General features: G+C 34.5%; 1 protein-coding gene across 6 annotated transcripts in view; it reads left to right on the top strand.

The window, feature by feature from the left end:
* mim (missing-in-metastasis) overlaps positions 1 to 14,668 on the top strand; it is a 396,419-nt gene extending 381,751 nt beyond the window's left edge. For 5 of the 6 annotated variants that reach the window (XM_073988101.1, XM_073988098.1, XM_073988097.1 and 2 more), the window contains 2 exons: positions 7,039 to 7,187; positions 13,293 to 14,668. In XM_073988101.1, coding sequence (XP_073844202.1) covers positions 7,039 to 7,187; positions 13,293 to 13,400 — 257 coding nt within the window. In that variant the 3' untranslated portion in view covers positions 13,401 to 14,668. Of the gene's footprint in view, positions 1 to 7,038; positions 7,188 to 7,478; positions 7,626 to 13,292 lie in introns of all 6 variants that reach the window. The other variant, XM_073988102.1, reaches the window with a different exon arrangement.

Below are 14,668 nucleotides of genomic sequence, written 5' to 3'. Positions count from 1 at the left end.
GTGTAGTGATTGGAACGCAAGATAACTCTAGAACGGATCTGTCCATTCGGTCCAAAATGTGGCCTTCCTTATATTTTGTGCAAACTTAGTTTAAGTTCGAAGATAAGCCATATCGGTCCAATCCTTCAGGTACCTCCCCCACAAAAGTTCAAAAATATTCGGAAAAATTGTTTGCACATCCTAATATATCTACCAGATATAGATCAGGTTCGAATATGGTCTGTATTTGTCCACTCCTTCGGGTACCTCCCACACAAAATTTTGGATAAATTCACTCTAAGACCTAATCTCGAATCACTTTGATTTTTCTTGAAACAACTTGCATTCGCAGCCACAATTACGAAAGTAAAAGTTTTTTCAGGAGCAAGTCTATACTTCTTGAGAAAATAGCCCGAGAGTTGTAAAAGACGCCTATGCCACCATATGTACTGGCTGGAGAGCTCGAACCGAATACTGCGGTCGTCTAAACTTTGGGTATCGTAATATTTCTTCGATTATTAGATGAAATTTGAAGGTGGTGCTTATAGGTCCACCCCTTCCGGTACCTCCCTATCTATCGGTATCCCCGTAAATTTTTGAGATTTAATCCTATCCATATTTTTATCGATTCATACGCCCAAAATTTTGAAAACCCCCCTAAATACATTTTTTTTTTTGGAAAATATTTACTTCAATCCACATAGGCTGACGGTATAACTCTGTCGGCAAAGCCGATTGATACTTTTTTACTTGTTTCGCACATACAATTCACACATGGATTCGTTATGTTTGTATTTCTATGGTCGGCGCTGCTTTAATCGATGGATCTTTCCACATCGGAATACCCGCTACATATCAAACATTCTTTTCCCCAAAAATTATGTATTTATAGAAATATATAAACTTTTGGGGTATTTTTCTTAACGAAGAAAGACGTTCCGCATTTATTCGGTAATTTAGCTAATAAATTTGATTAGAATTAACGCGAAAAAGTGTTGAATTTTTGCGCAGGATGTTAGAAATAGATCACGGTGCTTTTGAAACAAATTTAAATGGAAGGTGCTTGCACCTGGGAATTTTTTGGAGATTCTTAAACTACAATGTTCATAGATGAGAAAAATCAAAAAACAAAAAAAATCGCCGGAGCGCTTTTTAAATAAATCGCGATTCAAGTTGACATTTTTAGGGGTTGTTTAGGTTTTCACGATTTTGCTTATAAACCGCAAGTCCTATCAGAATGGGACTAATGAAAATGTTGTAGCTATCAAAATTCTCTACAAGATTGGCCTTTATGGTATTTTCGTAGGTTTTACCATTTTTGAGATATAGAAGTTCAAATTGGGACAATATCGCCCCCTTATAAAACAATGTCATGAAGGTTGCGCCTTAACTAACTTTTAATGAAAACCACTTACACAGGAGAAGTTTTTGTGAATTCTGAAACAGCAATGTTCATAGATAAGAAAAATCCAAAAACAAGAAAAAATCGCTGTAGGGATTTTTAAATAAATCGCGGTCAAAATTCACGATTTTGCTTGGAAACCGCAAGTCCTATCGAAATGGTGCTAAAAAAATATTGTAGCTGTGAAAATTCACGATTTTGCTTGGAAACCGCAAGTCCTATCGAAATGGTGCTAAAGAAAATGTTGTAGCTGTGAAAATTCTCTAGAGGAATGACCTTTATGATTTGTTTCCAGGTTGTACCATTTTTGAGATAAAGAAACTCAGGTTACATTTTAAAGTTTTTTTTTGTTAGGTTTTCGCGATTTTGCTTGAATGCGGCAAGTCTTATCTTTATGGAACCTGAGAAAATCTGTAAAGCTGTGAAAATTCTCTACAAGACTGGTTTATGTAACTTTTCCTAGGTTGTACCATTTTTTTAAATATATACATAAGTTTAAGTTGGGAATTTGCAGTCATGACATTGTTTTATAAGGTGGCGATACAGAATTGAATTTGAATTGTCATAATTTGAACTTCTGTATTTCAAATATGCTAAAACCTACGAAAATACCGTAAAGGCCAATCTTGTAGAGAATTTTGATAGCTACCACATTTTCTTTATTCCCATTTATAAACATTGTAGTTTCAGAATCCGCAACAACTTCCGAGGTGTAAGCACCTTCCATTTAAAATTGTTTCAAGAGCACCGTGGAGTGGAATCGACCATGTTTGAACTTCATCTAAGTTTGTACAAAATATTAAGAGGGCTAAATTTTGGACCAGTCAGACGGACGCATGGGTAGTGCTAAATCGACTCAAAATTGTCTGAAACGTATTAAGTCCAAACATACTTGGGGCCTAAACCCATTTGGACAAAATGTTACTTAGATGACTTTTATATTAAACAGAACGTCTTGTTCCATAAGCCGAACTAAGAATAGATTTCCAAACGCACCGATCTTTTGCTTTACTTCTCCAATTTTGGATGCCATGTTTTGTGATATCTTCTTCAACTTGGTCTTTCCATCAGAGTTTTGGCCTTTCCTTGGGGCGTATACCGTCGAGTCGCTCGTATTCAAATGTCTTTTTGGCGGGGGCATCTTTATCCATCCTGCTGACATGGCCAATCCAACACAACCGTTGTAGTTCGATACGATTTACTATGGTTCATACAACGTCGGTATTCACCGTCAACGCATATTGGTCCATAAATCTTTCGAAGAATTTTTCTCTCTTGTTTGACGAGAGGTGGTTTTACTTTTAAACTGTTTACTTAGACCAAAGTAGCATCTGTTGGCCAATATTATTCTTCTTTTGATTTCAAAACTGATGTTGTTCGTTTTATTTATGGCGGTGCCGAGGTAAATAAAGTCATTTACTATCTGAAAATTGCAGTTCTGAACAGTTAGTCCGAGTCTACTGGATGTCTTGCGTGTTGATGCCATAAACGTTGTCTTATCGCTGTTGACTGCCAGATCCACTCACTTTGGCAGACTCTTTTTCAATTTTCGCAAAGGTGGCTGTTACGGATCGAGTTGATCGACCTATTATATCAATATCGTCTGCGTAGGCCAGTAACATTATATCCTTATTGAATATAGTGCTATTTTTATCTCTATCGGTATATACATTCGCTTCTCGTATGACCTTTTCCAATAGAATTTTAAATAGGTCACACGATAGGCTGTCACCTTCCCTGAAACCTCGTTTTGTTTCAAAAGGTTCCGAGAGGTTATTTCCTACTTTAACAGCTGATCTTGTATTAGCCAATGTCATCCTGCATAATCTTATAAGTTTTGCAGGGATACCAAACTCAGATATGGCTTGAAACACCTTTGATCTAATTGGGCTGTCGAAGGCGACATTATAGTCGATGAACAGGTGGTATGTGTCAATCTGTCTTTCGTGGGTCTTCTACAGTATTTGGCGCAGTGTGAAGATTTGGTCAATTGTCGTTTTACCAGGTCTAAACCCGCATTGGTATGACCCGAATATGTTATTGACCATGGGTTTTAAACGTTCACACAGTACACTCGACAGCACTTTGTATGCGATTGGGAGCAGACTTATGCCTCTGTAGTTTGTACACACCGTCTTGTCTCCTTTCTTGTGTACGGGACATAGGAGGCTGAGGTTTCATTCGTTGGGTATGCTCTCTTCCTGCCCAATTTCGGTAATTAACTGATGCGTACTCCTTATCAGCATTTCGCCACCGGTCTTGAATAGTTCGGCGGGCAGCCCATCAGCTCCTGCTGCTTTATTGTTTTTCAGCCGATTAATTGCTGTCATGACCTCGCTTTGGCTAGGTGGAAGACATTCAACGTCGTCATTTGCGATTGGTTCTGGTGTATCTTCATCGCCGCCCACGTTCGATACTAAGAGCTTCACGAAATGCTCCTTCCAGATCCTCAGTACGCCATCTGTATAAGTTACTAGATTCCCTTCATGATCTTTGCAGGAGAATGTGCCTGCACCATACTCCTCAGTCTGGTGTTTTACACTCTGGTAAAATCTGCGGACTTCATTCTGACTCCTAAACATCTAGAGTTTCTCACGCTCACGTTTTTCTTGCTCTTTCGTTTTTCTTCTGAAAATGCGCTTCTCCTCTCTCCTCTCCTCCCGATATTTTCGTGTTGCTACTGAATGCAGGCCGCGTTCTTTTCTTCAGTAGCCTTACGGCACTCTTGATCGTACCATAGATTTTTAGGTGGTGGTTTTTTGTACCCAAGCTCAGATTTTGCGGCAGTTTGAAGTGAGTGACCTATTCTTTGCCACTGCGCTTCCACATTATCGGGACAAGCCGTCTTCCAGCATGTGAGTCAGTTGATCGGAATAGGCTTGTGCTATCTGTTGTGTTTGCAGCTTCTCGACATCCAGCTTCCGTCCTGTGTTAGATCACACTTTTGCCGCAATATTAAGGCGAGTGCGTACCTTTTGGTACTACAAGGAAATTGTCCGAATCGATGTTCGCTCCTCGAATCGATCGGACATCTCACACACTGGACGAGTGCCTTCCGTCTATCACAACATGATCAATCTGGTTTCTTGTTTTCCCATCTGGGGATATCCACGTGGCCTTGTGTATGTCGAGGTGTTGGAATCTGACACTGCTCACTACCATGTTTTTGCCACTGCAAACTCGATCAGCCTCATTCCGTTGTCGGATGTTACCTCATGAAGGCTGAACTTTCCGATCGTGGACCAATGATAATTTCTCTCCCAATTTTAGTATTAAAATCTCCTAGAACAATCTTAATGTCATGGCCAGGGCAGCGGTCATATGCTCTCTCTAGGCGCTCGTAGAATATATCCTTGGTCTGTTCATCTTTCTCTTTGGTCGGGGTATGGGCGCAGATGAGACAGATGTTAAATAAACTTTGCTTTTATACGGATTGTGGCAATTCTCTCATCAACAGGAGTGAAGCTAGAGAGGAGATTTTTAAGCCTCCTATTTACCATAAATCCAACACCTAGCTCATGTTTCGTTTCATGGCAGCTATGATACAGTGCGTAATCGTTTGTTATTTTTACGTCTGCCCGGTTCCATCGCACTTCCTGTAAGGCGATAATATCAGCTCTGTACTTGCCAAGTATATCCGCCAGTGCGCAAACTACACCTGCTCTGTAGAGGGACCTGACATTTCAGGTGCAGATTCGCAGATCATGATCCTTAAAACGTTAAACGTTAGAGGGGTTTGTTTTTCTTCTTTTTCTTTGTTTTTTCATAGTAGGCGGTGTTTTGAAGGGGTGAGTTACTGGCCCAACCCAAGTTTTTAACGTTCCTATGGGTGAACGCGCGGCACATGTTAACTCACTACCTTTGACGGTTGTTAAAGGCAGCTCCCCAGGTGACACCACGGGGAAGTCAGTGTCCACTTGAGATGAAAGAGGGAGCAAGATAAATCCTGGGCTTTGCCATGTTAAAGTCGGTCAAGACCGTTGCTTGGTATCATTCATCCCCTACGTCCGACAAAATGCTACGAAGACTAAATTTCGGACCAGCCTGACCGACAGATGAGGCACATTTTTCATCGTATCAAAGTTAGCCTCAAGGCTGAGGATATTTCTTAGGAAATTTAAAAAAAATTTAATTGTATGTTCTTAGGTTGCTTATAAAACTAGATTTCATTTGAGACAAGTTTTAAGCAGTGGTGGATTTCTCGAAAAATTCGCCACACCATAAAAATTATTGTTTTTGAATTTTGAAATATTTACGAATTCATTAAAAATCGTGTTTTTACGATTCAATTTAAAAATCCTAAAATTAATCATAAAAGTGAATACTTTTCCTAACGAATTGTTAATGATTTATGATAAGTAAAAAATGTGTTCCCTTTTGTAATCATTTTCGGGCTGTGGTGAGTTTCTTTAGAAATTCAACATACCTTAATAGTTATAGTTTTTAAATTTAGGAAAAGTTGCGAACACATTTCATACAATATTTTTAAGTTTCACTTTAAAAATTCTCTAAGACGATTCGGATTTAAATTCGTTCGAATTACTACCAAACCCATGTTGTTGTAGGAAGTGTTTGTTTGATTGAAAATAAAAACAATTCAAATATTTTTAAAAAATCAGAAGGTTGGTAGTATTTTGAACGAATTTGTATTCGAATCGTCTTTGTGAAACAGGCCATTAAATTGTTAATAATTTCATTCGAAATTTCGAATAAAAAAATTAAAATTAGTATGTTTTTATATTGCCTAAAAAATCTGCTTTCATTTGAGACAATTTTTTTAGCAGTGGTGAGTTTCTCGTGGAATTCACCACTCCTTAGATAGTATTGTTTTTGAATTTAAGGCTTTTTTCATTTTTTTTTAATTTAGAAACCTATGCGAAAACACAATTCAAAAATTGTAGTGTACATTTTCAATAACCAAACATTTAAGATTTTGCATTTTTATGTCCTTGGAAATCAGTTTCAATTTGAGAGGTTTTTATTTATGAATTAGAAATAGTCTCTGTTAGATTTATAGAAGATTTTTTGTAATTGTTTTGTTTTTATGTTGCTGAAGAAATCGGCTTTCATTTGAAATCATTTTTGGGAAGTGGTGAAATTTTTCTAACACTCACCACCATTATTTAAAAAAAACATTTTTTCATTCTATCATCACATTAGAATCAAATATTATTTGATTCAAACATTTATGTACATCAAATTAATAAACAAATATTTATGGTTTTACATAAAAAACCTTTAAAAAATGTTATTTTAATATATAAATATATTTTTGTTAGTTCCTAAAAATTGTCTTTGACCCACTTTGTTGATTTACATTTTTTCAACAATTGCTTCACTTGTCTTAATATTTGTATACCAATTTTGTTTTCCAATTTTTAAGAACCAAACCAATATGTAAATACATGCGTTTATTGTTCCATTTTGTTAAATCGTTTTTTCCTAACAAAATTCTTTTCAAGTCTGTATAAAAAAGCACCTTAAATATTTGAGTTTTGTTACGTTCGTTTTTTTTTCTTTTTAATATTATGATTGCCAATTGAGTTATTTTTAACACGCTTGTTTTTTTTCTTAACTTCAATTCCGCATATTTTTCTAAACTCAACATTTGTTCTTTTCTCCTTCAACCACCAAAAAAAAAATTGAATATATTTTAGATTATACCAGCACAAATATTGATAAAACTGGTATGACACGAGCGAAAGCAAAAGCAGAATTCTTAGAAAATCTCAATCAAAAATTGGCTAAACAAAGTCTATCAGGTCGAGCCTTTGCTGTACGTAATTTAATAAATAGCAAAGCATTGGTAAGTAAAATAAACAAAAAATAATAGTTTCCAAACATTTTTGAAAATCTTTAATTGGTTTGCGAATAGAAAAAAAGAGCACGTTTTTATTTCTTGTAATATCCCACAATTGTTATATCCTTTGGTAATTCTTTTTTTGACTTATATTTTGTTTTTTTCTTCTTCTTTTTGTTTTATTTTTTTGGTATCTTCCCCACCTATGAAATACATATTTTCCCCACTCGATTATTTGTGTATATTTTGTTATGTACTCTCTGTGATTCGTTATGTAATGTAATGATTTGACTGTAGATGTATCAAAATACACAGCATCTTAAACGTCCAAGTGCACAATATCGCAATCTTCCTTTAATTGACACAAATTCATCTTCGGCCACTATCTCCGATGAAGCACTATAGAAAAAAAAAAAACGAAAGTACATATTATGAAGAGTAAAGGTATTATTTTTTTGATTTTCTTGGTTTATAACTTGCTTGTGGCTTTTCATTAACTCTCTCACAGGGTGTTGCATCATCTTTTAAAGTCATTAAAACACCATTAAGGTGTGATTCTATTATTTACCTTATATCCACCACCACACCTTTTACATTTTATTCATTCAATTAAGAAATATGCTATCTAAAATTAGTCTAAGCGTTTCTAATGCAATAATCTCACAATTTCAAAAAATGTGTAAGTGTATATAACATATACTTATAAGATAATTTTTTTATTAAAATATTTTATGGATCCTAATTTTTTATTTTTATCAATCGATTCATCTAAACGTATGAGTCACACTTTTTTACTTATAGTCAATTTTTTACCATACATCGTAGCCATCACCCCGAACACCATTTTTAACATTTGCTTAAAATTTTTTTATAATCTTTCACTGCATAAAGGTCATAGCTTTAAAAAAGTGTTACACCTCATATAAAAAAGTGTTATACCACTGGTTTATCCTCAAAGGGAAAAAATCGGGAAAAAAATTGAGGCCCAGTGGCACGTGTTAACATATTCCGATTGAGCTCAAACTTTGGCAATCTTATTTTTTAACAAACTAAACATTTTAGGAGGGTGCCGCATAAAAAAATCCGACATCGATTTTTTAAAACCACTCTAATGTATAGTTCATCGTTTCATTCCTGAAATAAGGAGTCGATTTTCGAGAAAAAAAAAAAAACTATTTATTTTTATACCCCACACCACACTGTGGTAAGGGGTATTATGTCTTTGTGCATTTGTATGTAACATACAAAAGGAAACGAAATAGACCCATAGTTCCTTTTGTCCGTCCGTCTGTCCATGTATTTTTGTTCGCAACGTACAGGTCGCATTTTTTGTCCGATTCAGCTGAAAGTTGGGGACTACAATTTTTTTAGCCATAGGAAGAACGCTATTGCATTTGGTGAAAATCGGTTCAGATTTGGATATAGCTCCATATATATTTTCGCCCGATTTCACGCATTTGCTGCACCAAACACGCTATTTACGTCCAATTTTAATGAAATTTTGAATGTGTGACTGAATTCTGTCTACAAATAAGTGTGCAAAACTATATGGAAATCGGTTCAGATTTGGATATAGCTCCCATATATATTTTCGGCCGATTTCACGTATTTTCTGTACCACACACGCTATATATGTCCGATTTCGATGAAATATGGAATTTGTGACTGAATTCGGTCTAGAAATAAATGTGCCAAATTATATCGAAATCGGTTCAGATTTGGATATAGCTCCCATATATATTTTCGGCCGATTTCACGTATTTTCTGTACCAAACACGCTATATATTTCCGATTTCGATGAAATTTGGAATGTGTGAGTGAATTTGCATAGAAATAAATGTGCCAAATTATAACGAAATCGGCTAAGATCTGGATATAGCTCCGATTTATATTTTACATATTCACAGTGGTGTAGGGTATCATATAGTCGGCCCCGCCCGACTTTGATCCTTTCCTTACTGGTTGAATTATATTAAACTCACAGACTAGGCGAGTCAAAAAAGTTCAGTTTTGACTAACTTTGTTGGCTTTGTTTTGCTTTTACGTCAGAAATAAAAAAACAAGTTTTTATACCCTCCACCATAGTATGGAGGGTATATTACGTTTGTTTTTCTGTTTGTAAGACATCGAACTAATCATTTGCGACCCTATAAAGTATAGTATCTATATTCTTGATCAGGATACAATTCTAAGACGATCTAGCCACGTCCGTTTGTTGTAATCACTCTAGCGTCCGTAATAATAGAGATAGAACGCTAAAATTTTCCACCCTAGTGTCTTTTTTCCATAGGCAGGTCGAAGTTCGAAGATCGCCTATATAGGTCCACGTTTTGGTACAGCCCCCCATATAACGGCACCACCCGATTTAAAACATTTTGAGGATTTTATCTACATTTTTTTTTTTTTTGTCAAATTAGCTGAAATTTAACTTTTGAGGTTCTTAATGGACTAGAAATTTCTCCACTAAAAATTGTTAAGATAGCTGCACGTTTTGGTATAGCCCCCATACCTCCCTATTTGTTGGCTTTTAGGTCAGAAATTAAAAAAAAAAAAAAAAACAAGTAAAAAAGTATCAGTCGTCTTTGCCGACAGAGATATACCCTCAGCATGGGCAAATTGAAACAATTTTTTCACAAAAAAACTTATGTATTTATGGGTTTCAAAATTTTGGTCGTATGAACCCACAAAAATGTTGATTAGGATTAAAGTTCAAAAATTTTGCGGAAAAGGTACATAAAGGAATGGGCCGGCATAGACCATGGGGGTGCCATAAGGGGTTTTTACACCCTTCGGACTGTTTTCTCAAGAAGTATGGACTTGCCCCTGAAACAACTTTTACCATCGTAATTGAGGCAGTGAATGTAAGTTGCTTCAACAAAAATCAAAGTGATTCAATAGCAGGTCTTAAAGTGAACATATCCAAAATTTTGTGTGGGAGGTACGGGATGGAGTGGACAATATAGTCCATATTCGAACCTGATCTATATCTGGTAGATATTATGAGAATGTGTAAAGTATGGACCAAATCGGTTACTTCCATCAAGAGTTATCGTGCGCACAATTTTTCCGAATATTTTTGAACTTTTGTGGGGTAGGTTTCTGTAGGAGTGGACCGATATGGCTTATCTACGAACTTAAACTAAGTTTGGAAACAATATTACGAAGGCCAAATTTTGGCCGGAATCGGCATTTCTGTTCGAGAATTATCTTGCGCTTCCACCCATAAACATGGTGTCATAAGTTTTGTTTTTCAACTTTCATGCTATTTTTCAGGAAGTATGAACTTACCGCTGAGGAAACTTGTACCTTCGTATAGGGGACAGTGAATACAAAATGTTACAACAACAACCAAGGCGATTCGTGAGCAGGTCCTAAACTGAATTTTCCGAAATTTTGTGTGGGAGGTACTCGAAGGAGTTTACCGATTGAGTCCATATTGGAACCTCATCTAAGTTTGGTAGAAATTACACGATGTGCAAATCGCTTATTCCCTACAAGAGTTAACGTGCGCACAAGTTTTGGGACAATTTTTGAACATTTGTGGGGGAGGTACCTGAAGAAGTGAACCTATATGGCCCATCTTCGAACTTAAATCGAATCTGGACAAATTAATTCGATACCCAAAATTTGAACCGAATCGATTGATCCATTCGAGAGTTATCGTGCGCACCAGCCAGACAGACGGACAGACAGACAGACGCACGGACATTGCTAGATCTACTCAAAATTGTCTGAAACGGATATCGTACAAACATACTTGGGGTCTAAAACCATAATTTCGATGAGGCACATTTTTGGTCGTATCAAAGTGTAAATACCCTCATTAGCCTAAAGGCTGAGGGTATAACAAGTTTTTATACCTTCAATAGTATGGAGGGTATATTAAGTTTGTTTTTCTGTTTGTAACACATCGAACGTCCGCCATAATAGAGATAGAACGCTAAAATTTTGCACCCGAGTGTCTGTTTTTTCATAGGTAGGTAAAGTTCGAAGATCGGCTATATAGGTCCACGTTTTGGTATAGGCCCCAATATAACGGTACCTCCCGATTTCAGGTATATTGAGGTTTTAGCTCCTCCTAAATTGGCTCCAATTTGGCAATTGAAGTTTCAAGAGATCAAAAAACTTCTGCACCAAAAATTATGAAGATAGGTCCACGTTTTGGTATAGGTCCCATATAACGTTACCTCCAGATTTAAAGTATTTTGAGGCTTTTAGATCCATTTTTTACCGAGTTAGCTGAACTTTGACATTTGAGGTTCCCAATGACCAAAAAGCTTTTCTACTAAAAATTGCCAAGGATAGGTCCTCGTTTTGGTGTAGCCCCCATATAACGGTGCCTCACGATTTAAAGTTTTTTGAGGCTTTTAGCTACATTTTCTGACCGAATTAGGGTTCCTCCTAGTGATCAAGAAACTGCTCCAACAAAACAAATAACATTTTTTTATTTATGTGGAGGGTTAGTTTGGCTTAAGGTCGTTCGAATAAAACAATGTTTATTTTATTGTTTGTTCTCTAATTTTTGTTGTTTCCAATATTTCGACTGCCATCGACAGTCATCTTCAGGGATATTCTACGAAAAACACAATATATTATAAATAGATAACAACAAATTACAAGACACAAATTTACATTTTGTGAGAAAAGCCACAGTTTTGCTGCACTGTCTACGCTAAACTAAAGTTTTTTCTCTTTATACTTATGAACTAAATTCCTATAGATATGTGCACAGTGGTCAGTGTCAGTTTTGTAGTTCATTCTGTTATTGTTTTATAAGGAGGCGATACAGTCAGGGCATTGTCTCAATTTGAACTTCTATATCTCAAAAACAGTAAAACGTACGAAAATATCATAAAGGTTAATCTTGTGGAGAATTTTCACAGCTACAACATTTTCCTTAGGTCCATTTACATAAAACTCGCGTTCTCCAAGCAAAATCGTTAAAACCTAAAGAACTCCTAAAAATGTGAACTTAAATCGCGATTTATTTGAAAATCCCTCCAGTGATTTTTTTCTTGAGATTTCTCATTTATGAGCCTTGTAGTTTCAGAATCTGCAAAAACTTCCCAGGTGTAAGCACAGTCCATTTAAATTTGGTTAAGGCACACCGTGATTGGCTGAGGGTATATATTTGTCGGCAAAGCCGACTGACACTTTTTTACTTGTTAGTAAGGAAATTTCTGTAACAATGGGGGTCCCATTGCCAAGTTACACCCAATTCGGGCTAAAAATGTAGATAAAATCCTCATAATACTTAAAATCGGGTGGTACCGCTATATGAGGCTACAGTAAGAAAATGGGCCCATATTCATGTATTGACATCCAAATCTGAAAGGTGTGCAAAGTTTCAGTTCGATTGGTCAACTGCAACTGCGCTAAAAATGAGTTACTAGATTTGAACTAAATCGGGTGGTACCGCTATGTGGACCCATGTTGGATTTGGTTTCATATTCATGTATTGTCATCCAAATCTGAAAAGTGCGCAAAGTTTCAGTTCGAATGGTCAACTGCAACTTTGTCAAAAATGAGTTACCAGATTTGAACTTAACGGACACCAAAGCAAGTTAAATAAAACACTGTAAAAACAGAATTTTGAATTCGAATCGGCTTTGTGAAATAGGCCATAAGTTTGTTATCTTTGATTATATCTGTTTCGTTTGTAAGAAAATTTCATCATTATACATCTCTTATCAAAAATTTTCCAATGTAAATGCGATTTTTTTGCAAATGATTTGGTTTGTATAATTTTACAAACCATAAATGGCTTGTAGAGTGTGTAACTACAAGTATATGCTTTACTTGATTTTTTGTATATTTTCCCATATGCTTTTTTGTTTTTTGATTCCTTTTTTATTTCAGCTTGTGTATATAGATTCAAAACACACCTTCCTGTCTTGTTTAAATTATAATAATAATTATTGTATGTTTTTTTATTTGTTATCATCATTCCTTCATAGCATAACCACTATAAACAAAATAAATAAATCATAATGAATTAAAAGTTGTGCATAATATATTTGTATAGTTTGTGTAATGATTGCATTGTTGTAGCGTTTTTTTTTTTTCTAAAAATAAATATTAATACATTTTTTAATACAACTATTTTTCTAGCCGGATCCCCGTATCTGTCATGAATCCTTGATGGATCAAATAAAACGTGGGGCAACATTAAAACGCAACCAAAAAATCAATGATCGAAGTGCTCCGAAAATTTATTAAGCAAAAAAAATGTTCAACACAATTCTGGTACCGTCTATAACAACACTCCCATGTTACCCCGATCATGGTCTTGGAATTAACAAAACAACAACAACAAAATAACCATATCCAAAAGAAACAAAAAACGTAACATAACTATTATTATTATTATTATTATTATTTATACAATGAAAACTACTATATATATATTTATGTGTGTATGTGTTTCTGTAAAGGAAGTCATTAGTCTCTCCTCTAATTCTAAACAATATACCGCCATGCGGTTCAATTTTTTATATATATACATTTATTATACAATTATCTATATTCTTAGGCTATAGAAGTAACATTTTACAAACAACAAACAAACAATACGAGCAAAACAATAATAAGATTAAAGCAAACAAAGCAAAAAAACATAATAAACATACACGCATATATCCTCTCTATTGTAGAAACAAAACAACAACAAAACATATGAACTAAATTAAAAATTTGCTAAAAGGAGTTTGAATAAAAGTTTGAAACTATTTTACAATTAAACTCAAAAAACGCATTAAAAGCAAAAAACTACATAACATTTTTTTAAATATAATCAATATTACAATTATTATACATATACATACATGCATATATACACATTTAAAAGAATTTAAAATCTTTAAATTATACTCTGTATTTAATTTAAGAAAAAAAAAACAATAACTTTTTTAACATAACCTTAAAGTTAATTGTCAACATATACACAGAAAGTATCATAAACAAAGTTTAACAACATTTCGAAATAACAACTAATTTATTAATACTATTCAAAAACAAACAAACTCGGAGATTGGAAAAAAATGTATTTAAGTTTAAAACATAGTTTTTATTTTATCTAAGTTTTTTAAAAACTAAAAAAATATTTGATTACCAAATTGTTTTTTTTTTCTGTTATTCTAAATATTACTCGAATTTAATAATTGTTTTCATTATTATTATTGCTTTCCTTTTCAACTATGTTTATTTTTTATTATTTTTGCCCTTTTTTGTTTTTCTTTATTTTCCTTTCTTACTTCTAAGTTCTCCCTAAATTTTTGTTTTGTTATTAATATTATTATAATTATTAATTTAATATTTAACGATTTTTTTCGCTTTGCTTTATAGAAAACTCTACTATATAAAATCGTTGTATATAAATTTTATAATTTATTGAATTACCCAACTAATTTAATGTTTATTTTCGTTCTTTCAAAAAATAACCAATAAGCCAGCCCCCATTACTATGCTTAAACTAAAAAAAACAAAAA

This window comes from Musca autumnalis, unplaced genomic scaffold, assembly GCF_047663935.1.
Source record: "Musca autumnalis isolate F117 unplaced genomic scaffold, ASM4766393v1 scaffold_5, whole genome shotgun sequence".
In the NCBI taxonomy this organism is placed as follows: Eukaryota; Metazoa; Arthropoda; class Insecta; order Diptera; family Muscidae; genus Musca; species Musca autumnalis.
The sequence above is the reverse complement of the archived record's forward strand: the minus strand, read 5'-3'. Positions and strand labels throughout refer to the sequence as shown.